Genomic DNA, 22874 nt, shown 5'->3' with positions numbered 1-22874 from the left:
AGACATTCATTCATATGAAAGTGTTGCAGCTCAACACAATGTGTGTGAGAGCAGCGTGAGATGGCAGCCATTTTAAATTAGTAAGCAAACAACAGCAAAACGATACCAGAATCAAAACACACACACACACACACACACACACACACACACACACACACACACACACACACACACACAGCTGGTCGTACATGTTTTTATGGATCTCTGTAGAAAAGTGCTCAGTCTATAAAACTCTCCATTCCTGTAAGAGTGTGTGTGTGTGTGTGTGTGTGTGTGTGTGTGTGTGTGTGTGTGTGTGTGTGTGTGTGTCTCGATGCGGCAGATGCGAGCTCTTGTCTTCACCTTCCTCATCACATGGTTCACACACAGTGTGTGGTTGCCAAGACAACAGGTATTGGAGTGGATAGGATGCCCAGGGATTGGTGTGTGTGTGTGTGTGTGTGAGAGAGAGAGACAGGTGGAGTTACTGTGTATTCTGTGCTTGCTCGCTCTCCCTGCTGCTGCAGATTGATCGAGCTCTGAAACAGCACGAGCAGTGAAGCGTGCAGCCAGGCTTTACCATGCTGACTGTAGGACTCAAAGAGTGTGTGTTTGTGTGTATGCGCATGCATAGTGTGTTTATATGTACAGGGTTTTTTTTTTTAATGCGGTCACAGGATGTCGTCCAAGGTGACTCCTCAGAGAAAGATGGTCTTCAGCAGGAGCTGTGTGAGGATGAACAGACAAAGAGAGTGAAGGAGGAAGAAGAGGAAAACTAAACAATTTTAATTAAAAGTTAATCAATATTGCAGTTTAATATGTTAAAGCTGCACTGGACTTATCAATTAAGCTCATTATCTTGAGTGTAACATCTATAGCATTCACCTCGATTAGTTTAACGATTTGTCTTAAATACACTTGTGCACAAAGCGACAGACTTTGTTCTTTCACTGCAGGAGAAAACTGCTTTCTTACTATCATTAATAACGGGTAACATATTAAAGGTGTTCCTCTGCAAATATCGGCCCACTTTGTGCCAAATAAACAATAAAGCAATAATGAGCTGCCTCTTCAGTGAGTCCCACATTTAGATGCCAACTCCATTTAGTGGACTGTTGCTCCTTGTTCTGCTCTGGGACACATAAACCAGTTCTTCACCTGATGCTGCTAAAAGAAGACTGCTGTCACCAGTTGCAGTTCAATACGAACAAAAGCATGAAAGATCTACTGCAGAGGAAGCTGAACGATAGTGAGGACAACCAAAACCAGTCAGGGAAATCCAAGCTGAAATGATCTGGAGCTAACTGGTTATCAGCAACTGAACTTTCAAAATAAGAGCAAGGGTATTGTATTGTGCACTTTTAAACCATTCATGTCACTGTCTTTGGGCGGTATGCGGCTGGCAGTCTATGACATTTCTATGCAAATTTAACACCAATGAGACCATTTTAAAGCATGTACTGCTATCTGTTGACTATCTTTGCATTTCTGATTATGTGTGCAGATGTGCGGACCCAGTTGGTGGAGCAGCAGCGCTGTCTGGAGCAGCAGACAGAGATGCGGGTCCAGCTGCTTCAGGACCTCCAGGACTTCTTCAGGAAGAAGGCCGAGATCGAAACTGAGTATTCGAGAAACCTGGAGAAGCTCGCCGAGAGGTTCATGGCCAAAACACGCAGCACGAAAGATCATCAGCAATACAAGTAGGTCTGCCTGCCTGAGTATGCGTGTGTGTTTGCATGTTTTGGGGGCATATATTTGTACACAGAGTCACACTGTGGGGCCTAAAAGCAAATCCCAATGGAGTTTGGGACTTTTCTCACGAACACTGAAACATTAATATCTTCCCAGTGAAAAGAAATCATGGTATGAGGTGAAAAAAAAAACTGCACCATAGACGGACACATGTTGATAACTTGAAATATCAAGTTATTGATTTTGAACTGTACAAGATCAACAGGACCCTAAGAGCCTTCATCAGTAGGGGATGTGGAGAACAACACTAGAGGCCAACTTCAAGCCAGTTGCACAAGCCACCATCAAGTCCTGCATTTACCAAGGAGATGCTCTGTCCCCACTACTGTTCTGCATAAAGCCTGAACCCCCTCAGCCAGATCATTAACAAGACTGGCTACAGATACCAGCTACGAAATGGAGCAACCATCAGCCACCTCCTGTACATGGATGACTTCAAGCCAGGAGTGAATGAGATATCGATTCACTGATCCACAACACACAGATCTACAGCAGTGACACTGGGATATCATTCAGACTGGAGAAGTGTAGTTGGATGGTAACAAAGAGAAGGAAGGATAAGATAAGATAAGATAAGATAAGATAAGATAAGATAGTGTTTATTTGTCACATGCACAGTTATACACAGTACAATGCACAGTGAAATGTATTTTGTACCTGCAACCTTATATACACACACATATAAATAAGAAGAATAAAAATTAAAAAAAAAGTAATTCACACTATACACTATACTCTATATACTATACCTATACACACTTTTTAAATTATGATATTTACACTGTGCAATAATGGTCCAGTTAGGGCTCAGAGTTGAGCAGACGGATGGCTTGTGGGTAAAAACTCTTCTTCAACCTTTCAGTCTTAGTCCTCAGGCAGCGGTAACGCCGGCCTGATGGGAGCAGGGAGAAGAGAGAGTGTCCGGGGTGGCTGGGCTGTTTTAGGATCTTCATGGCCCTCAGCCTGCACTGCTTGGTGTAAATGTCCTGCAGGTTGGGGAGGGTGGTTCTGATGGTCCGTTCAGCTGAACGAACCACCCTTTTTAGGGCCATGAAGTCCTGCTTGGTGCAGTTTCCCATCCAGGTGGTGATGCTCCCACGCATGATGCTCTCGATGGTGCAGGTGTAAAAGTTCCTGAGCACCTTGAGTGGGAGCTTGAAGTCTCTCAGCCGCCTGAGGAGGTAGAGATGCTATCTGGCCTTCTTCACAGTGATGTTTATGTGATGAGTCCAGGACAGGTCCTGTGAGATGGTCACTCCCAGGTATTTGAAGGTGTCCACTCTTTCCACCTCAGCACCACTGATGACAAGTGGATGGTAGTCCCTCTGCTGCTTCCTGCTGAAGTCCACGATCAGTTCCTTTGTTTTGCTGACGTTGAGCAGGAGGTGGTTCTCCTGGCACCAGTTCTCCAGGCGGGAGACCTCTCTCCTGTAGGCTGTCTCCTCATTGTGAGAGATTAGTCCCACAACAGCAGTGTCGTCAGCAAACTTGATGATGACGTTGGACTCTGACGTGGCCTCGCAGTCATGGGTGTACAGTGAGTACAGCAGAGGGCTGAGCACACAGCCTTGGGGGGATCCAGTGTTGAGGGTGAGGGAGGATGAGGTGAGGTGACCCACTCGTACCACCTGTGGTCTGCTGGTCAGGAAGCTGTGAACCCACCTGCACAGGGATGGGCCCAGGCCCAGGTCCAGCAGCTTAGAGACCAGCCTGGAGGGAACTATGGTGTTGAATGCTGAGCTGTAATCTACAAACAGCACTCTCACATAGTTCCCCTTACCAGTGTCTATGTGTGAAAGGGTCTTGTGGAGGAGGAAGGATATGGCGTCATCTGTGGATCTGTCTGGCCGGTATGCAAACTGTAGTGGGTCGAGGGTGGTGGGCAGTGAGGAGGTGATGAATGTCTTGATGAGTCTCTCAAAACACTTCATCACCACAGAGGTGAGTGCTATGGGCCTGAAGTCATTGGGGCTGCTGGGGTGTGGTTTCTTTGGGACAGGGAAGGTAGTCAGAACTGAGGGGATTGCACTGCCAGAAGGCAACATTGCAGACATTGAGGACAGCTGCACATACCTTGGAATCCCACAGGCAAATGGGAACCATGAAGAGACCGCTTGGAAAGCTGCAACGTCCAAGTACCTGCAGAAAGTAAGGCAAGTCCTAAAGAGTCAGTTGAATGGGAAGAACAAGATACCCCGAGGAGATAGAAGCCACTGACATCAAGACAAGAAAGCTCCTTACCATGCATGGAGGGTTTCACCCCAAATCCAGCACCCTGAGACTGTATGCTAAACAGAAGGAAGCAGGCCGAGGACTAGTGAGTGTCAGAACCACTGTCCTAGATGAAACAACAAAGATCCATGAATACATCAGGAAGATGGCTATAAAGGATCTTAATGAGTACCTCAGGCAGCAGAAACCCGAGAAAGAAGAGGAGCAAGAACAGGGACCATCATGGAAAGACGGGTCTCCGCACAGCATGTACCACTGGCAGATAAAAGAAGTGACTGATATTGAAAAATCCTACCAACGGCTGGACAAAGCTGGACTCACAGACAGCACAGAGGCACTAATCATGGCAGCACAGGAACAAGCTTTAAGCACAAGATCAATAGAGGCTGGGGTCTACCACACAAGACCAGACCCCAGGTGCAGGCTGTGCAGAGATGCCCCTGAGACAATCCAGCACATAACAGCAGGGTGCAAGATGCTAGCAGGCAGGGCATACATGGAACACCGTAACGAAGTGGCCGGCATAGCATACAAGAACATCTGTGCTGAGTATGACCTGGAAGTCCTGAGTTCAAAATGAGATACGCCCCCAAGGGTGGTCGAGAAGGACCGAGCAAAGATCTTTTGGGGCTTCCAGATACAGACGGACAAACTGGTGATGACTAACCAACCGGACAAAGTAGAGGTGGACAAGCAGGGGAGGAAGGTCGTAGTGATAGCTGTAACACTGTGGATAGCAACATGAGGTAGAAGGAACACGAGAACTACCAAGCTTCAGCCTCCGTAGCCTCCAGCAGGCTACAGAGGCTGAAGCCCCTCTGGAATAAGATTGGCCCCTTGCACTGTGGACGCCACATTTATTTTAAAGCTTTAATTAGTTATATTGCAGATAAATTGCATTGTTTTGGATCGAGTGACCCAGCTATACATACATAAATTATTAACAGCTCTAATGATAAAATAATACAATGTGCATGATTCTGAAAAGTGCCATTCTACATAATGACTATGTTTACTTGAGGTGCTATAAATATAGTTTGATTATACAACTTTGCATTGCAACAGTTTCTAGGTAGTTTCATAGTTACTGCTCTCTTCTCTTTGAAAAATGCAAAAACAATATATAAAGAAATACTATAGCTGTAATAGTATATCCTATAACAAGCATTGGCCACTGGGTATTTAGACAGTATATATTTTATTATACATTTCATAAAGTAATGACATAAATAAAGTTTAAATTAAATTGTGAATCCTAAAGTTTAATCCTAAAACGCAGTATAAATATTGGACAAATTTATCTGAAATGATGCATAAACCCAAACCCTAACCCCTAACCAAAAACATTACTCATTTAAAAGCTTTGAGTATTCCTCAGTTGTACCACATGTGTGTGTTTAATGAGGAGTTTGAATACGCTTTAGCTGTCTGCCAATGAAGAACAGGATGAGTCTTAAAGTGACTTAAGGGGAAAACAGGAGGCTAAAAGTTGATATTGATATTTTTTGCTTTATTTAAACCATTTCTTGCTTTGTCTTCCAGGAAGGACCAGAATCTGCTCTCACCAGTCAACTGTTGGTATCTGCTGTTAAACCAGGTCAGTTGATGCTTTCGTGAATCTCCTCAAAACCCTTTAATAGAACAGGAAAACTATTAAATCTGTGAACTATGAATATTAAGTGAGGTGTGCGCTTAAGATGGTGAATGCAGGAAAAGCTGCTGGATCCGATGGCGTACTTGGTAATGTACTAAAAGTTTGTGCTGACCAGCTATCAGGGGTTTTATCCAAGATTGTTAATCTTTCCCTGACACAAGCTGCCATCCCAATTCCTGTCCCAGAGAGACCAGCAATCAACAGTCTAAATTACTACAGACCAGTAGCACTAACATCAGTAGTCATGAAATGTCTGGAGAGACTTGTATCTCAAAACATCAAAGACTGCCTCCCTCCTAACTCTGACCCACATCAGTGGGCTTATAGTGCAAACGGACTGGCAGAGGACACCATCTCCACAGCCCTCCACGCTGCACTGAGCCATTTGGAATACCCAGGGAACTACGTCAGAATGCTCTTTGGTGGTTACACTTCTGCCTTCAACACAATCATCCCACATATACTGGCTGACAAGCTATCTAACCTAGACACCCCCACCCCCCACTCTGCACTTGGATTAAAGGCTTGCTTACTAACCATCCACAAACAGTGAAGGTGGTCCTCCACCCTTACCCTTAGCACTGGCTCTGCCCAGGGCTGCGTGCTGAGTCCTTTCCTGTACACCTTGTGCATGTATTCAGCTCAGTTCAGTTCAGTTTTATTTATATTGTGCCAAGTCACATTAACTGTCACCTCAAGGTGCTTTATACTGTAAAGATCCTGCACTATTAGAGAGAAAACTTGGTGAGAGTGGGAAAGAAAATCTCCCTTTTAACAGGAAGAAACCTCAGACAAGTTTGGATTCATGTGCGGAGGTGATGGAGGTCCACATACAGAGATAAGGTGCAGAAACTGTCTGGGTGGTGCTCTGCACTCAACACCAGTAAAACCAAAAAAAGATGATTAATGAGTTTTGGGATGTGCAGAGTGGACCCGCCCTGTTCTACATCAACAGGGACTGCCTCGGGAGGGTTTCCTCCTTTAAATTCCTGGGAACCTACGTGGTGGCGGATCTCTCAACAGCAGTGGTTAAAAAGGCCCATCAGAGACTAGATTTACTGAGTGCGCTGCAGAGGAACCACACAGAGGAAAAGCTGTTGGGGGCCTTCTGCTGCTCCACCATCAAGAGTGTTCTGCATCACAGTGTCGTTTCACTGGCTGCTCAGTAGCAGAGGTTTATCAGCACCACCCAGAGAACCGTTGGCTCCCCACTGCCCTCCGTAGAGGACATCTACAGCTCTCTGAGTCTCAGCAGGGCAAAGAAAATAATGAAAAACCCTTCCCACCCTGGACAGCACTTGTTCAACCTCCTGCCCTCAGGCAGACAGTGCAGGTGCATAAATAGACCTATAAACAGTTTCGTCCCCTGAATCATCAGAACTCCAAACTGCTGTGAATAAAGGAGCGCAAAAGCTATTCTGTAGGGAACGGCATCCCAGGAAGCCCGGTCATGTTCTAAAAGTGTGAACGTCTGTGTCTGCTCTTAATGCATTTATGCTTGTGTCATTTTTAAAGCCATTATTCTACACTGAACAGAATAGTTCTCAGTATCTCGTTATATATTTTTTGCACAATTACAATGCAAGATTATTATTATTATTATTATTATTATTATTAAATACCTTCATACCCATCCATGTTTTCCAGGTGAGGAGGGAAAGTAAGGATCACGCCACCCTCAGTGACCTCTACCTGAACAACGTCATCAGCCGACTCACACACATTAGCGAGGACTCGGCCCGTCTGCTGAAGAGGGTGATTATCATTACTATATACCATGATACCATGCTTCATGTGTTAGCCTGTTAGTAAAGATTTCTTCACTTTTAAAAGAACTGAGGTTTGTAAGTCTCAATATTAAAATATAACACTGTTAAAGAAATTAATATAACTCAGTCTCATAATGATATTTCTGTAGATATGTCCTAAAAACCTTATTTACCGAAGAATAATGAAAATAAGTGCAGGAATATTTTTAAATAAGGCAGAAAGAGGTTAGTTTCTGCACCAGAAAAGTCCTTTTCTATCTTTATGACATCACTCTATTTATGCATCACATTACTTTTGAGTTTTCACTTTTATTCAGTATGTCACACGTGCACCACATTGATTTATTGTAAGCTAAAATCACACCAAGTATGAAGATTTTTGCAGCTTTCATATCTTTATCAGGCTGAATGTAAAAAAGTATAAAGGCTTAAATTCAATAAGATTTTCTTTTCTACTCAGTAATGAACCAGAAATATATGAAATGCATTTTGCAGTAAAAGCATAAAATAACAGAGAAGTTAAATACTCAAAGATGCAATTACCGGTTTTTTTTTTCTTCATTTTGGAGCATTAAAAACTAAATGTGAGCACAACACTGACCAAAGAAGCAAGGCTTGAACCTCTGCAGCCATCTTGAAATCACCTTATTCAATAATTATTTTAAAGCATTATTTAAATTTACTTTAACTTCAGCTGTCACTGTGATGTTAAAAACTGCACACATTATTGAATCTGATACAACGAGCTTAAAACTTTTGCTTTTGCCCCAAAATAAGGCTTTAAAATTTTTATTCCTTAATAGTATTACTTTTACCAAAAATCTCTCACAGATTTCTAATCAGGATCCTTTAACTACCACATTAGTCCCTTATAATTTCTCTGCTTAATATTAACTTTATATGATGAACTTGAGGGTTAATAGTTCAGTATTTCCTCTTTTTTAGCTCCATTTTTGGTCTCCTCCAACTCCTAAAGGAAACATATGGATCTTTTTCAGTGTTTTGGTGATTCTTCTTTCCATAAAACCCCCTTTAACCATACAAAGATAAATCTGAAGATTTATTAACATCTACAATCTACAATACAGCTTCTTTTCATTATTATTGTTAAGGTAAAATATAAAATCTGAAGGATTCAGTTAGTGTCAAAAGCTAAACAGTAACAGTATATGTTTTGTTGACCTGTGTGGTCCCAGGTGTTTTTAGCAATGCTTAATTTGACAACTGGTCAGTCATAATCTTCTTCTAAGTGAATGCACAGCTAATGTTAACAGTTATAGCATTCTCATTTACATTAATTTTAGTATGATTGTTTTAACAGCAGGTAACTGCGCTGGACTGTTCCAGATGTTAGCAACAGTAGCTGTAAGGATAGTTTGCTTTCCATTAGAATAAAATCAGTGACCTCTTGATTTGTGCTTGTAAGTCAGAAAGACGTAAAGGCAACAGTTATGTTTTCATGATGAGGTTCAAACTCTGTATATAGAAGATGAATTTATCATCAACAGGAAGGGTAAGTTCTGGAAATATGTTTCCGTGAGTAGATTCCTGACTTTTATGACTGAATGTTTGTAGGTTTCCAAAAATATTTAGTGTGAATACAGCTTAAGATGAACAAAGATTTCAAAATAAAACAGGAAGTGAAACTGACAGCAGTGTAAAGTGACTAGGAACATGGCATATTCCATATTTGGAATGTGAAGCCAGTGGAGAAGTGCCTTAACCCCACATTCTTTCTAATGGCCAGCAGGGGGCGACTCCTCTGATGGAAAAACAGCTATGAAAAATGGCCATTCTGCTCCCTTGAGCTGTGACCTGAGTAAAACATTTCCTCATGATCTCAAAGACTAGATTTAATTTCTATTTAATACAACATGATGTTTGTAAATTATCTGACGCAGTGGTTGTTTTAAAGCGGGCCCACCTTGTGATTGACTGTACAGTTTCTCAGTCAGATCCAGCCTCTGGCCCCTTGCCACACCATGATGGTAAAAACACTCTCACAGCAGGACCTCACTTAACCAATGTGGGAGCTATGTCCGTCTTTTATATACAGTCTATAAAACACTCCCAGTATGTTGAAGTTTTACTTTTTCCTTTAAAACCCTTAAATATTGCCAGAAAAACTATTTAAAAAGGCAGTTTTTCCATGTTCCTCAAATAGCTAAATTTGATCACTATTAATGAACATTTGGGTAAAATTTTCATGCAAGTTTCAAACTGATGTGAGTTGCTTTTAGGAACTTTTCAGAGATGTTATGAGAAGAAAAAATGAAAGTAAAACAGTGAACTTGTAGTCTGAGAGCTAAAAAAAATAAATAAGCTGAAACTCACTAAAAGCTTTCAGGGAAACTGTAGATTCAGCTGCTCGTTCTCATCAGCCTCATCACGTCAGTTCATACTTTATTACCATCAGAATATTGATTACCAGCTGCTTTAAGTAGAGGATCTGAGCGCCTCTCCCTCCACTGTGTATGTCCATGCACAGAAACAGTGGTCATCCATCAGGCTGGCCGAACAGAAGCAGATATATAAATGGACCTGACCACACACAAACAAATGAATTCATAAATGAAACAAGCCGCGCTCCGCTGCGTGCTCTCAGACTGTATTTCTCCCTCATGCATTAAACAGCCGAGCAGTTTGGGGAAGGAGCTATGTGCCAGCATTAATATTGCATTATGCTAAATGACTGAGGAATCCCAGGATGGATGAATCCTGTTCCCAGAAGGCCTGCTGAGAAAAGATCAGTTGAGCTTGTCGCCATGGCCACAGGACTGTCGCCGTTGTCATGGCCACTCAGCCGTCTGTCTCTTCCCGGCGTTCAGAGTTTCTGAGAGGATGCAACGATGTGATGGAGGTCTTGCTGTTTATAGCTGCTGGCAGCGGCTGCACTTTAGTTAGTATGAATAAAAGACGAGCCGGAAGCGAGATTAATAATGAACACAGCGAGCTAAAGTTGGAGGTGGCTAAAAGTGTGTGTGTGTGTGTGTGTGTGTGTGTGTGTGTGTGTGTGTGTGTGTGTGTGTGTGTGTGTGTGTGTGTGTGTGTGTGTGTGTGTTTAATTTGCTAACCTCCAAGGCGGCCCAGCAGACTTCAGGGGAACACTGACTTTACTTTTCATTAAAATCAACTCTTCGACTTAAAGAAGCCGTATGAAAAAATAACAACCCCAGAGAGGTCTGCGTACACGGATGGCTTCCAGTGCTGCAAAATACATTAATGGTACTTTAGTGCTGTACTCAAACACAGCACTGAGGTGCTTGTGCTTAGAGCCGCATCTGTAATCAGTGGCTGATGTTAACAATTTATAAAATGGCAATGTGATTGGACAGCAGCAGGCTCAGAGAAAAGCTATAAAAAGCAGCTGTATCACCGGGAGACTGAATTTTTAAATGTTTTACCTTAAAAATTAAGTCATTTAACCATTAATAATTACAGTAGTCAAAACGATAGTCTATTTATAAAATATAATAATATATTTGTACAGTACTTGCTTTAACAAAGTTATGAAGGAGGTCAAAGAAAAGTTTTAAGGACAATAAAATAAAATATAGAGTCCGTTAATAACTTTCTGTTTTGGTGGCCTCAGGATTGCCTCTCTGCTTTTTCCAGATGATGTGGTTCTTTTGGCTGCTCACAAGTGAGGAGAGATTGACAGATGAACTCTTGCAGCATCTGCAGTGCTGTGGACTCTGCACTGGTTTGTTGTGGTGAAGAGAGAGCGTGAAAGTGAAGCTGCTGATAAACTGGTCAATCTGCATTCCCACGCTCATTTATCACCACAAGCTACGAGTAGGGACTGAAAGCCTGAGATCATGTTAGAAGCAGTGGAAATGAGCTTCCTCCACAGGGTGTCTGGAGTCTCCCCTATAGATAGCAGGTGAAGAGCTGGGTGACTTGGGAGAGACTTACAGTTGAGCCATTACTCCTACACACCAAAGGAGCCTTTTGAGGTGGTTCGGGTATCTGACTAGGAAGCCTCTTGGATGCCTCCTAGGTGTTTTGAGTATATTCCCAGAGTTCTTTGGGGACTTCTGTCTTCTTGGATGACTTGGGAACACCCTAGCATCCTACCAGAAGAGCTGGAGGAGGTAGCTAGAGAAAGGAGAGTAGATGTCTCTGCTTGGACTGCTGGCCCCTTGACCCAGGCCCGGATAAGGGTCGGAGGATGGATGGATGGATGGATGGATGGATGGATGGACTAAAACTTGAATACCAACAGTTGTCTCAAGTTTTTTTATACTGTAAGACAAAGCCCCTACATATTAAAGAGAGAATCCCAACAATCAGACAGTGAGTAGAACACGGTGACAGTGGGAAGGAAGAAGTCCTTTTTAACAGGAAGAGTCAGAATGGTTTTTTGCAGCAGGCTGTAAACATGTTTATTTCTGCTGTAAAGATGGAAGGCTTAACATGGGAGTCTGTGGGGATTGACTCACTTTTGGAGCCGCTTCAAGTGGCCATTCGAAGTTTCTTTGCACTTCATTCATGCATTTGCACAATGTCTCAGTGTTTGGCACTGAGTTCAGTAAAGGGTCCTGGGTTCAAACTTAGGCAGGGGCCTTCTTATGCTGGTTTCTCCTACCAGATGTTAATGTTATGATCGTGATTTCAGGTGAAACAACTGCTTCTTATGAGTGTGTAAGTTTACCAAGAGAAAAATCTAAAAAAGCACATTATACTAAATCTGTCTGAGTCCCTTTCGCATGAGTCCCACTGTGAATGTGTGTATTTAACAATATGCTGATGACATGTTTCTCTTCACATTGGGTGTTTTAGAGTAAGGAGATCCTCATTCAGCTTCAGGAAGACCTCATGAAGCTCCTGAATGAGCTTTATACCGTAAGTGGAACAAACTTCATTCTTCCAAGTCGTTAAGCCTTCAAGTTGTCAGTGTTAACTACATTTTTATGTGGTTCATGAACGCAACAAGAAAATGCACTTTTATACATTTCATTCATAGTAATTATGTAAAAAAGCATCATAAAACAAGGCCAAGGGAGCATTCTTCTTCAATTTAATTTGTGTGTTTATAGCTGTTATAGCCAGTGTAAAAAAAAAAAAATCACAAACTTGTGTTAAAACATGTTAAACATTCTCATATGAGGCAGAAATCATCAACTATAAAGATTACCTAACTAAAAGAGGACTTTTTATGCTTTTCCTTATTTCCTGACACATATATAGTACATATAGTTAAATGTTGGATTTTCATATTAAACATGGCCAAAGTTTAAAATAATGAGGTTGGTGTATGTACAAGTAATCTCTGTGAGCAAAAAAAAAAGCCCCACCCACCTGCTGTTCAAACCTTTTTTTTTTTTTTTAACAAGAAGCAGCCAATCATGTGAAAGTTTGCATAAGGGAGGGGGGAAAGATGCTCAAACAGCTTGTTTGAGAGGATGAGGATGAACTGAGAGGCTAAGGGGCAGTGGATCGTGCAGAGCTACTTGAGTCCACAAATTAAAATATGGAGCTGGAAATGAGTACAATAGGTCCCTTTAACGGTAGCAACACAGAAACTGTACCAAAGCAAAGTCAGCATCCTCTTTTCAAAGCTCAAAAAGCTTCCCTCTTAAATGCAATCACAATTTTTATCCATTCATTTTTCATCCTGCTTTTTGTCGGTGAAAATCTGCTTCCTATTGGCTGCCAATTCTCAGGTTTTTCTTTAGGTCAGAGCGCCGGCCCTAAAAGCTTCTTGTCCAAACACTAGAAATCAGATTAGAGCAGAGCTGATAACCTTGGGGAATAAAAAATAGCGGCTGCAGCGCGATGCTGTTTTCCTGTTTGACTGGGTTGTTATGGGCTGCTGTTGCCTAGGTGATGAAGACGTATCACATGTACAACGCGGAGACGATCAGTGCAGAAACCAAGCTGCGGGAGGCGGAGCGCCAGGAGGGGCGCGTGAAGGGCGTGTCGGGGACCGGCGGAGGGGTGGAGCCTGTGTTCGGCCTACGAATAGAAGAGCGCCACCAGAGACGCAACGCCGCCCGCAAGATGGAGAAGATGAGAGAGAAGGTAACAGTTTTATTGAGAAAGGAGACTGACTTTCCTCTCAGGTGTCATCTGAAACAACCAGATGTTTAACCCGTTTCTGCATTAGATATTTTGAGTTTGCATTCCTCTATTTAATACTAGTCCTTTCCCACTTCTTCTGGGCTTTAATATGACTGGAAAGCAGAAAGGACACATTATGAAAGCTTTTTTTTCCTCATTGATCACGCTGGCAGAACAAACAGAGGAATCAGTACACGAGGACCAAAAGCCTATAATTTAATCTTCTTTATGTCTGTTTCTTTCCTTACTAGAGGAAGGCAAAGTACTCTGAGAACAAACTGAAGACGGTGAAAGCCAGAAATGAGTATCTGCTGACTCTGGAGGCCACCAACGCCTCTGTGTTCAAATACTACATCCACGACCTGCCCGATATCATAGACGTGAGTATATTACACTGTGCATTTGTGGCACAAACTTTAAATTCCTCACTAAAGAGGTTAGTGGGTTTGTTAGCCCAAAAAGACATTTTTCTCTCTTTAAATGCAGTTTTAAAATGTATAGAGTTGTTGTGAGATCATTTGTAGTGCCTTTAATAACAGAAGTTAAATTCCTTTAGATTTTTCCCATAGACAATGCTACATGAATTACAGTTGGAGCTATTCTACCTGAATTGGCAAAAAACTCCAAAAGATGACCATCAGTGTGTCTGGTTCAGGATTTTGACAAGAAATATCCAATCTGAGAAATGCACTGCTCGAAGAAAATGGATTCTCAGCAAAAAATTAAAACCACTGACTGAAGATTTAATTAATCTTCTTCACAAATGTTCACAAATTTCCCCAAAATATGTACAGTGCTTTCCATCTTATGAATAAATCCCCACATCTTTGTTCTAGTGCTGTGACCTAGGGTACCACTCCACTCTGAGCCGGGCACTGAGGACCTACCTATCAGCCGAACTGAGCCTTGAAGCCTCCAGGAGGGCGGGTCTGGAGGTCCTGGAGGGGGCTGTGGAGGGCCTGGACCCCGCCCGTGACAGGCAGCGTCTGCTGGATCTCTACCCCACTGCCTTCTGCCCTCCACAGACCTTCAGCTTCCAGGCGCACATGGGCGACGCAGTCAGTACCTTACACCAGATCTACAGATTCACGGCACACTTTCTGTCCTTTCTGTATTATCCTAACGCATAAAATTTAACTTAAATATTCACCAGCAGATCTGCATGAAGACACATTTGAGTATTCAGTCCTCTGGACAGCCATTTTCTAATTGTCTTCTTGTTTCGCTTCCTATCAGGTGACCCAGATCACCTCCCAGCCACAGGTCCAATCAGAGCTCACCCTCCGCCTCACTCAGCTCCAGACTCGCCTGGCATCCCTGAAGATAGAAAATGAGGAGGTCAGAATCAGAATCAGAATCAGAAGGTTTTTATTGCCATATGGGTGAACAGGTTCACAGCATTAGGAAATTGCTGCGGTACTTCGTGCTTACAGAAAAAAAACAAAAAAAACAAATAAGTATAAAAACTATAAGACAATATACAAGTATACAAATTGCAAATATACAGAGATATTAGAGCTTACAAAATATACAGTGCAGAGACTAATTAAAAGATAAAGAATGTAAACTATATTCCACTAATATGTACATCAGTGCAATCAGACAGGTGCATAAACATAGGGTCATCAGCGTTTGTGGAGGGTGGTGGTAACAGTCTTAGGGTAATTGTTCATGAGTCCAACAGCAGAGGGGAAGAAACTGTTCTTATGGTGGGAGGTTCTGGTCCGTATGGACCGTAGCCTCCTGCCTGAGGGGAGAGGGTCAAAAAGTCTGTGCCCAGGGTGAGAGTGGTCGGCTGTGATCCGACCTGCACGCCCCAGTGTCCTGGAGGTGTACAGGTCCTGGAGAGATGGGAGGTTACAGCCAATCACCTTCTCAGCAGAGTGCACAACGCGCTGTAGTCTCTGTTTGTCCCTAGTGGTGGCTCCAGCGTACCACACAGTGATGGAGGAGGTAAGGATGGACTCAATGATGGCAGTATAGAACTGCACCATGGTCCTTTCTGGCAAGTTGAATTTCTTCAACTGCCGCAGGAAGTACATCCTCTGCTGGGCCTTTTTGACGACAGAGGTGATGGTGGGCTCCCACTTGAGGTCCTGGGTGATGGTAGTTCCCAGGAAGTGAAAAGAGTCCACTGTGGTGATGGGGGTGTCAGTCAGGATGATGGAGGGTAGAGGTCAGATACACAAGTACAACAAAATCTTCCAACATTAGGCCATTAACTCTACTTTGAGTGGACTAATTAGGACTACACTAAGATGGTGAACTTGGTAAGGCCCCAGTCACACAGGCCCAAAAACCAGTTGGCAAACCCCTGGCAGCCTCTGGACTGTAGAGAGGAATTATTTCTCCACCAGTTGGCAGGAACTGCTGGCTGTCGCTGGGTAAAATCAGTCACAAAGAGGGTGCTTCACCAAAAACCACCTTGTAATTGCTTTAGTTGATAGAACACAAGCCACGTTTTACATTTTCATTTCAGGTTTAAGCATTAAACCAACACACAGACTCTGGTAAAAGTGGCCAAAACCCCCTCATTGATTATTGATTGAAATGCTTCTTTCTAACAGTTAAAAACTTTGCACAAAGTTATGGTAATTTATACAGAGTTAATGGGGTGATAATGTAGCATATGTAGCCTCTAAAAATAAAGTTGAACCATCTGATAGCGGCGTGGTGCTGCAGACTGTTGGTGTCCTCGCTGTTGTTGTGCACAGAGGGCAGCTGTTAACTCACCCCGAAGGGCATAAAAATGCTGAAGGAGTCTGGATTAATGAGCTGCATCTGCACCTCTCAGCAGCGCACGGCACACACAAACACACCCTGATTATCATACACAAAAAAACACTCATTACTCTTGCTGTAAATATAAACACTCTTTGCATATGTAGCATATGCAAACACAGCAGCTGCACTTGAATGCACATACCTCCTCAAACATTTCTGAAATTTAAGCCACGCCCATAAACAATTACAGATTCATAATTCATTTTCATTGATCCGTGAAGCTGTGTTGTGACTGAGTGAAACGTTCAGGGCTTACAGAGTTGCTCTTCCATTTAAGATCAGTAGAAAAACAGTCTGGAGTCCAGCAGACGAGTGGACCAAATGCTGCTTCCTCCCTGAGGTGCTCCGCCAGCCTTTACTGCAGCTGCCTTCAGTTGCTGCTTGTTTTTGGGTCTTCCTGCCTTCAGTTTTGTATTTAATAACTGAAAAGCTGCTGCACTGGGTTGAGATCAGGGGACTGACTTGTCCATTGAAGAATATCCAATTTATTTGCTTTTGCACTTTGCTTTGGGTCATTATCCATTTGCACTGTGAAACTCTGTCCATCAGTTTTGCAGTATTTTCCTGAATCTGAGCAGAGAGTATAACCCTGTACACCTCCCGGTCCATCCTGCTGCTTCTATCAGCAGTCACATCACCAACAAACGTCAGTGGCCCGGTTCCACTGCAGGCCATACATGCCAATGCCATAACGTTGCCTCCACCATGTCTGACACATGATGTGGTATGCTTCAGATCCTGAGCTGTTTCTCTCCTTTGCCATACTTTTCTCTTGCACCAACAACCCTTTGGCCTTATACCGAGAGTTCCATTGGAGAGATGCCAAATGCAAGTTCAACACTTGGAATAAACTCCATCGATAAATCGTGTGACTTATTGGCAATGGAGGGCTGTAATAAAATAATTCCCATGCAGTGTCATGGCCGGGGAGGAAATGGACGAGGAATGGCTGACACGAAGGACTCCAGAAGTCAGCGTAACATAAAAGGGATTTATTTCAACGGGGAAAAAACAAATACAAAAACCGTGGAAGGGAGACGATGGGCAGACACAGGGAACACAGGAACACAAGAACACAGGAATACAGGAACACACGGACACACAACGTCAACGACGCAACAGAGAACAAAACAAAACTGAGGGCTTAAGTACACACTGGGTAATCAGGGCAAGAGGAAACAGCAGGGAACAACAGGTGAGGCAAATGAAACTAATTACACAGGGGAAGCAAAGCTGAACACAAAGCACAGGAAAACCAGACTGTCAAAATAAACAGGAAGTGACAAACCAAGGAACATACTGACTAAACACGGGGAACAGGCACAGACTCAGGACAGAGACGCAGACATCACAACACTAGGAAATAAACTAACACAAACCGCTGGGCCAACGGCCCAGGACATGACAGTACCCCCCCCTCAAAGGCCGGCTCCCGACGGCCAAAACCAGAAAACAAAACCAGACAAGGGCGGGAGGCGGGGGACCAGGAGGGAGGGCCCGAAACAAAAACAAAGACAGGGAGCAAAACAGAAATCACAGGGCGTGAACAAAACAAATCAAACCCGTACCGGAAGAAAACAAAAACACAGGACCAGAACAAAAGGCGCCGGCACAAGGCCGGAGACAGTCCAAAACAGGGGGTCGAAACAAGGAACAGTCCAGGAGCTATGACAAAACAAAAAACAGCAGGGGAAAAAACAGTCCACAGTTCAGGGGAGTCAGTGGGAAATCCAAAAACAAAAAACACACAGTTCAGGAGGCCGCAGAGGCCAAGGGGCCACAAAGCAAAATCCCAACGAGGGAGGCCGACCGCGCTCCCAGCGGCGGCGGCGACGAGGACGAGAAGGAATCACTGGAGGCCGACCGCGCTCCCAGCGGCGGCGGCGACGACGAGGGGGAGTCACTGGAGGCCGACCGCGCTCCCAGCGGCGGCGGCGACGACGAGGGGGAGTCACTGGAGGCCGACCGCGCTCCCAGCGGCGGCGGCGACGACGAGGGGGAATCACTGGAGGCCGACCGCGCTCCCAGCGGCGGCGGCGACGACGAGGGGGAGTCACTGGAGGCCGACCGCGCTCCCAGCGGCGGCGGCGACGACGAGGGGGAGTCACTGGAGGCCGACCGCGCTCCCAGCGGCGGCGGCGACGACGAGGAGGAGTCACTGGAGGCCGACCGCGCACCCAGCGGCGGCGGCGACGACGAGGAGGAGTCACTGGAGGCCGACCACGCTCCCAGCGGCGGCGGCGACGGGGAGCAGGCACCGGAGGCGGACCGTGCTTCCAGCGGCGGCGGCGGAGACGCGGAGAAAACACTGGAGGCCGACCGCGCGGCATGCGGCGGCGACGAGGAGGGGTCACTGGAGGCCGACCGCGGGGCGTGCGGCGGCGGCGACGGGGAGCAGACACTGGAGGCCGACCGCGGGGCATGCGGCGGCGGAGAAGGGCGACCCCGGGCTCTGGTGGGGAACCCTCGGGTGACGTGGAGCGCTCGGACTGAGCAGAGACCCCCACCGGCTCGGACTGAGCGGGACCCCCTGGCTCGGAGCGCTCGGACTGAGCGGAGACCCCCATCGGCTCGGACTGAGCGGAGACCCCCATCGGCTCGGACTGAGCGGGACCCTCTGGCGCGGAGCGCTCGGACTGAGCGGAGACCCCCATCGGCTCGGACTGAGCGGGACCCTCTGGCGCGGAGCGCTCGGACTGAGCGGGACCCTCTGGCGCGGAGCGCTCGGACTGAGCGGGACCCCCTGGCTCGGACTGAGCGGAGACCCCCATCGGCTCGGACTGAGCGGAGACCCCCATCGGCTCGGACTGAGCGGGACCCTCTGGCGCGGAGCGCTCGGACTGAGCGGAGACCCCCATCGGCTCGGACTGAGCGGGACCCCCTGGCTCGGACTGAGCGGAGACCCCCATCGGCTCGGACTGAGCGGGACCCCCTGGCTCGGACTGAGCGGAGACCCCCATCGGCTCGGACTGAGCGGGGCCCTCTGGCGCGGAGCGCTCGGACTGAGCGGAGACCCCCATCGGCTCGGAATGAGCGGAGACCCCCATCGGCTTGGAGTGAGCTGAGCCCACGGGCTGAACGGGGCCTACATAGTGAGGCACCGGATGCGTAGGCTGGGACCGCGGAACAGGGCACACTGCTGCTTTATTGAGCAGCAGGGGCTGCTCGGGGAATAGCCGAGGTGCAGGGGACTGCGTGGAAGCAGGCCGGGAGACGACTGGCTGCGTGGAAGCAGGCCGGGAGACGACTGGCTGCGTGGAAGCAGGCCGGGAGACGACTGGCTGCGTGGAAGCAGGCCGGGAGACGACTGGCTGCGTGGAAGCAGGCCGGGAGACGACTGGCTGCGTGGAAGCAGGCCGGGAGACGACTGGCTGCGTGGAAGCAGGCCGGGAGACGACTGGCTGCGTGGAAGCAGGCTGAGAGCTAGCTGACACTGGGGCCTGAGAGGGAGCTACTGGAACTGACTGAGAGCGGAGTGGACAGGGAGCGACAGGGGCTGGGGCTGACTGAGTGCTAGGGGGAGCGACAGGAGCTGGGGCTGACTGAGTGCTAGGGGGAGCGACAGGGGCTGGAGCAGACTGAGTGCGAGGGAGAACGACAGGGGCTGGAGCAGACTGAGTGCGAGGGAGAGCGACAGGGGCTGGAGCAGACTGAGTGCGAGGGAGAGCTACAGGGGCTGGAGCAGACTGAGTGCGAGGGAGAGCTACAGGGGCTGGAGCAGACTGAGTGCGAGGGAGAGCTACAGGGGCTGGAGCAGACTGAGTGCGAGGGAGAGCTACAGGGGCTGGAGCAGACTGAGTGCGAGGGAGAGCTACAGGGGCTGGAGCAGACTGAGTGCGAGGGAGAGCTACAGGGGCTGGAGCAGACTGAGTGCGAGGGAGAGCTACAGGGGCTGGAGCAGACTGAGTGCGAGGGAGAGCTACAGGGGCTGGAGCAGACTGAGTGCGAGACAGCGCTGCTGGCTGCGTGGGAGCAGCCTGAGGGCTAGGGAGATCTGGCTGCGTGGAAACAGAGAGGTGAGAGCTAGCTGACACTGGGGCCTGAGAGGGAGCTGACTGAGAGGGCACTAAAACAGCTGACACGGGGAACCGAGGGAGAGCGACTGGAGCTAGAGCTGACTGAGACCCTGCTGCTGCAGCTAACACAGAAAACCGATGCGAAGGCTTGGACCTGGTTGCCCCCACCCGCGGAACAGGAACGGGTGCAGCGGTCAGCCCGTCCGTGGCTGCCCCCACCCGCGGAACAGGTACGGGTGCAGAGGTCAGCCCGTCCGTGGCTGCCCCCACCCGCGGAACAGGTACGGGTGCAGGGGAAGCTGGAGCTAAGGGAGCTGGAGCAGGGTGAGCAGAGGGAGCTGGAGCTAACTGAGGGGTCTGGGACTGCGACTGAGGGGGAGCTGGAGCTACAGCTGACTGGGAACACTGCGACTGAGGGGGAGCTGGAGCTACAGCTGACTGGGAACACTGCGACTGAGGGGGAGCTGGAGCTACAGCTGACTGGGAACACTGCGACTGAGGGGGAGCTGGAGCTACAGCTGACTGGGAACACTGGGAAAAAGCTAAGGGAACTGACAGGAGTGGCTGAGAGGCTGCAGCAGTGGTCTGTGGTGCTGGCTGTAGGTGAAGGGTGGTGATTACAAAGTCTTTCACTAACCCGTGCAAGGAGTCCAACAGCCAAGGGAAACTGGCAATCAGGTCTTGAAGCCTGGTGGTGATGGCTTCCTGTTCCTCCTTACACGGGTCAGATAACAAGTCCAAGCATAATCGGTCCACTCTTCGGATCAAAATTTTCCTGCTCTCCTCTGAGAGGGAGGAAGCAGCAGAGTACATGACGGGCTGAAGTTGCTCTTTCTGCTCCCGCGGCGATTCTCTCTGATGCTGCCGGGAGCTTGGTCTTCCTCCGTCAGCAGCAGGCAGTGGTGACGCGGAAGTGGTGGGAGGCCAAGGACCCCTGTGACCCAGGAATCGGAAAAATGACTCCTCTGGAGTCATTCCGGGCGCCGGCTCCAGGAAAACGTCTCTCCGCTTCCTCCGGTATCTCGTCCTCCGTGGCTGCGGCGACTGCTGAGAAAAGGAGGGACCAGCAAGCGGAGTGACAGGTGAGGGAGCGGCCGGCGCCAAAAACAGTCCGCCCACGCGGCAGACCTGCGGTTTAGGCGGGGGCGGTTTAGGCGGGGGCGGTGAGCGGCGTCGCCGGGGACCGTTCAAAAAAGCTGGTCCCCCCAGCGCCAGGCGAGTGCCGTTGTAGCAGCCGGAGCTTGCAGGGTCTTTAGTATGGTTGCGTCGTTCTGTCATGGCCGGGGAGGAAATGGACGAGGAATGGCTGACACGAAGGACTCCAGAAGTCAGCGTAACATAAAAGGGATTTATTTCAACGGGGAAAAAACAAATACAAAAACCGTGGAAGGGAGACGATGGGCAGACACAGGGAACACAGGAACACAAGAACACAGGAATACAGGAACACACGGACACACAACGTCAACGACGCAACAGAGAACAAAACAAAACTGAGGGCTTAAGTACACACTGGGTAATCAGGGCAAGAGGAAACAGCAGGGAACAACAGGTGAGGCAAATGAAACTAATTACACAGGGGAAGCAAAGCTGAACACAAAGCACAGGAAAACCAGACTGTCAAAATAAACAGGAAGTGACAAACCAAGGAACATACTGACTAAACACGGGGAACAGGCACAGACTCAGGACAGAGACGCAGACATATCACAACACTAGGAAATAAACTAACACAAAACGCTGGGCCAACGGCCCAGGACATGACATGCAGTTAATGCTGTCCTTTTGTTAAAGCTTGAATTAAAGCAGAAAGTCTGCACTTCGATCACATCATGATTGTCTGATTTAAAATCCACCATGGTGGTGTACAGAGTCAGATTTACAAAAAAATTGTCTAAATAATATTACAGAAATGATCATGATTTTTACAAGCACCTTAATTTAACTCAAACAAGCAATTAGCCACCAGTATCTCAACCTTCCACATACGTATGCTTACTACGCCGCTCCCCTTCCAGGTAAAGAAGACCTGGGGTGCGACTCTGACCACCCTGCAGGACATGACTGTGCTGGACGACTACGACGTCTCCCAGAGCTTCACCCACAGCCCGTCCTCCGAGTCGGTCAAGTCCAGCGTGTCGGACGGCTACTTGAACAAACCGAGCCTGGCCAAGAGGCGGGCGAACCAGCAGGAGACGGAGCTCTTCTACTTCTCTGTGAGTCCAACTGAGCAGAGAAATATAGATTTTGATACTTTTTAACCCTCAATTATTTATATTAGATGAAGGTGGGTTTTGGAAGTTGCAAATATTGAATAATAATAATAGATTTCTTTTAGTCAGATAAATCACATTTGAAATGACAGCAGCAGATTATAGAGTACAGTTGGATGTTTGGGTTTCTAAATTCTACATTAGTGTTTTGTTTACTTAATTTACTTCATAATACAATATAACACACACTTCGACCTTTTTATTCATTTATCACATTTGTTATATTTCAAATTCACCTGTCTTCTGGTGTTGTCTCTACATACCCTTAGTAAATGTACTGATATTCAGAATAAATAACGTTCTGGTTTTATCCACCTTACTTGCACTAATGTACAGTGTGTATTATTTTCTC

General features: G+C 46.8%; 1 protein-coding gene across 2 annotated transcripts in view; it reads left to right on the top strand.

Annotated features, from left to right (window-relative positions):
* Window positions 1-22874, top strand: part of LOC115773316 (SLIT-ROBO Rho GTPase-activating protein 1-like) — a 52775-nt gene that overhangs the window by 13353 nt on the left and 16548 nt on the right. For both annotated transcript variants that reach the window (XM_030719960.1, XM_030719959.1), the window contains exons 2-10: window positions 1484-1679; window positions 5506-5560; window positions 7265-7372; window positions 12169-12231; window positions 13213-13410; window positions 13701-13829; window positions 14286-14507; window positions 14686-14787; window positions 22268-22465. In XM_030719960.1, the coding sequence (XP_030575820.1) occupies window positions 1484-1679; window positions 5506-5560; window positions 7265-7372; window positions 12169-12231; window positions 13213-13410; window positions 13701-13829; window positions 14286-14507; window positions 14686-14787; window positions 22268-22465 (1271 nt within the window). The remainder of the gene's footprint in view (window positions 1-1483; window positions 1680-5505; window positions 5561-7264; window positions 7373-12168; window positions 12232-13212; window positions 13411-13700; window positions 13830-14285; window positions 14508-14685; window positions 14788-22267; window positions 22466-22874) is intronic.

Source organism: Archocentrus centrarchus, chromosome 23 (assembly GCF_007364275.1).
Source record: "Archocentrus centrarchus isolate MPI-CPG fArcCen1 chromosome 23, fArcCen1, whole genome shotgun sequence".
Taxonomy (NCBI): Eukaryota; Metazoa; Chordata; class Actinopteri; order Cichliformes; family Cichlidae; genus Archocentrus; species Archocentrus centrarchus.
This window is presented reverse-complemented; position numbering and strand designations above follow the sequence as displayed.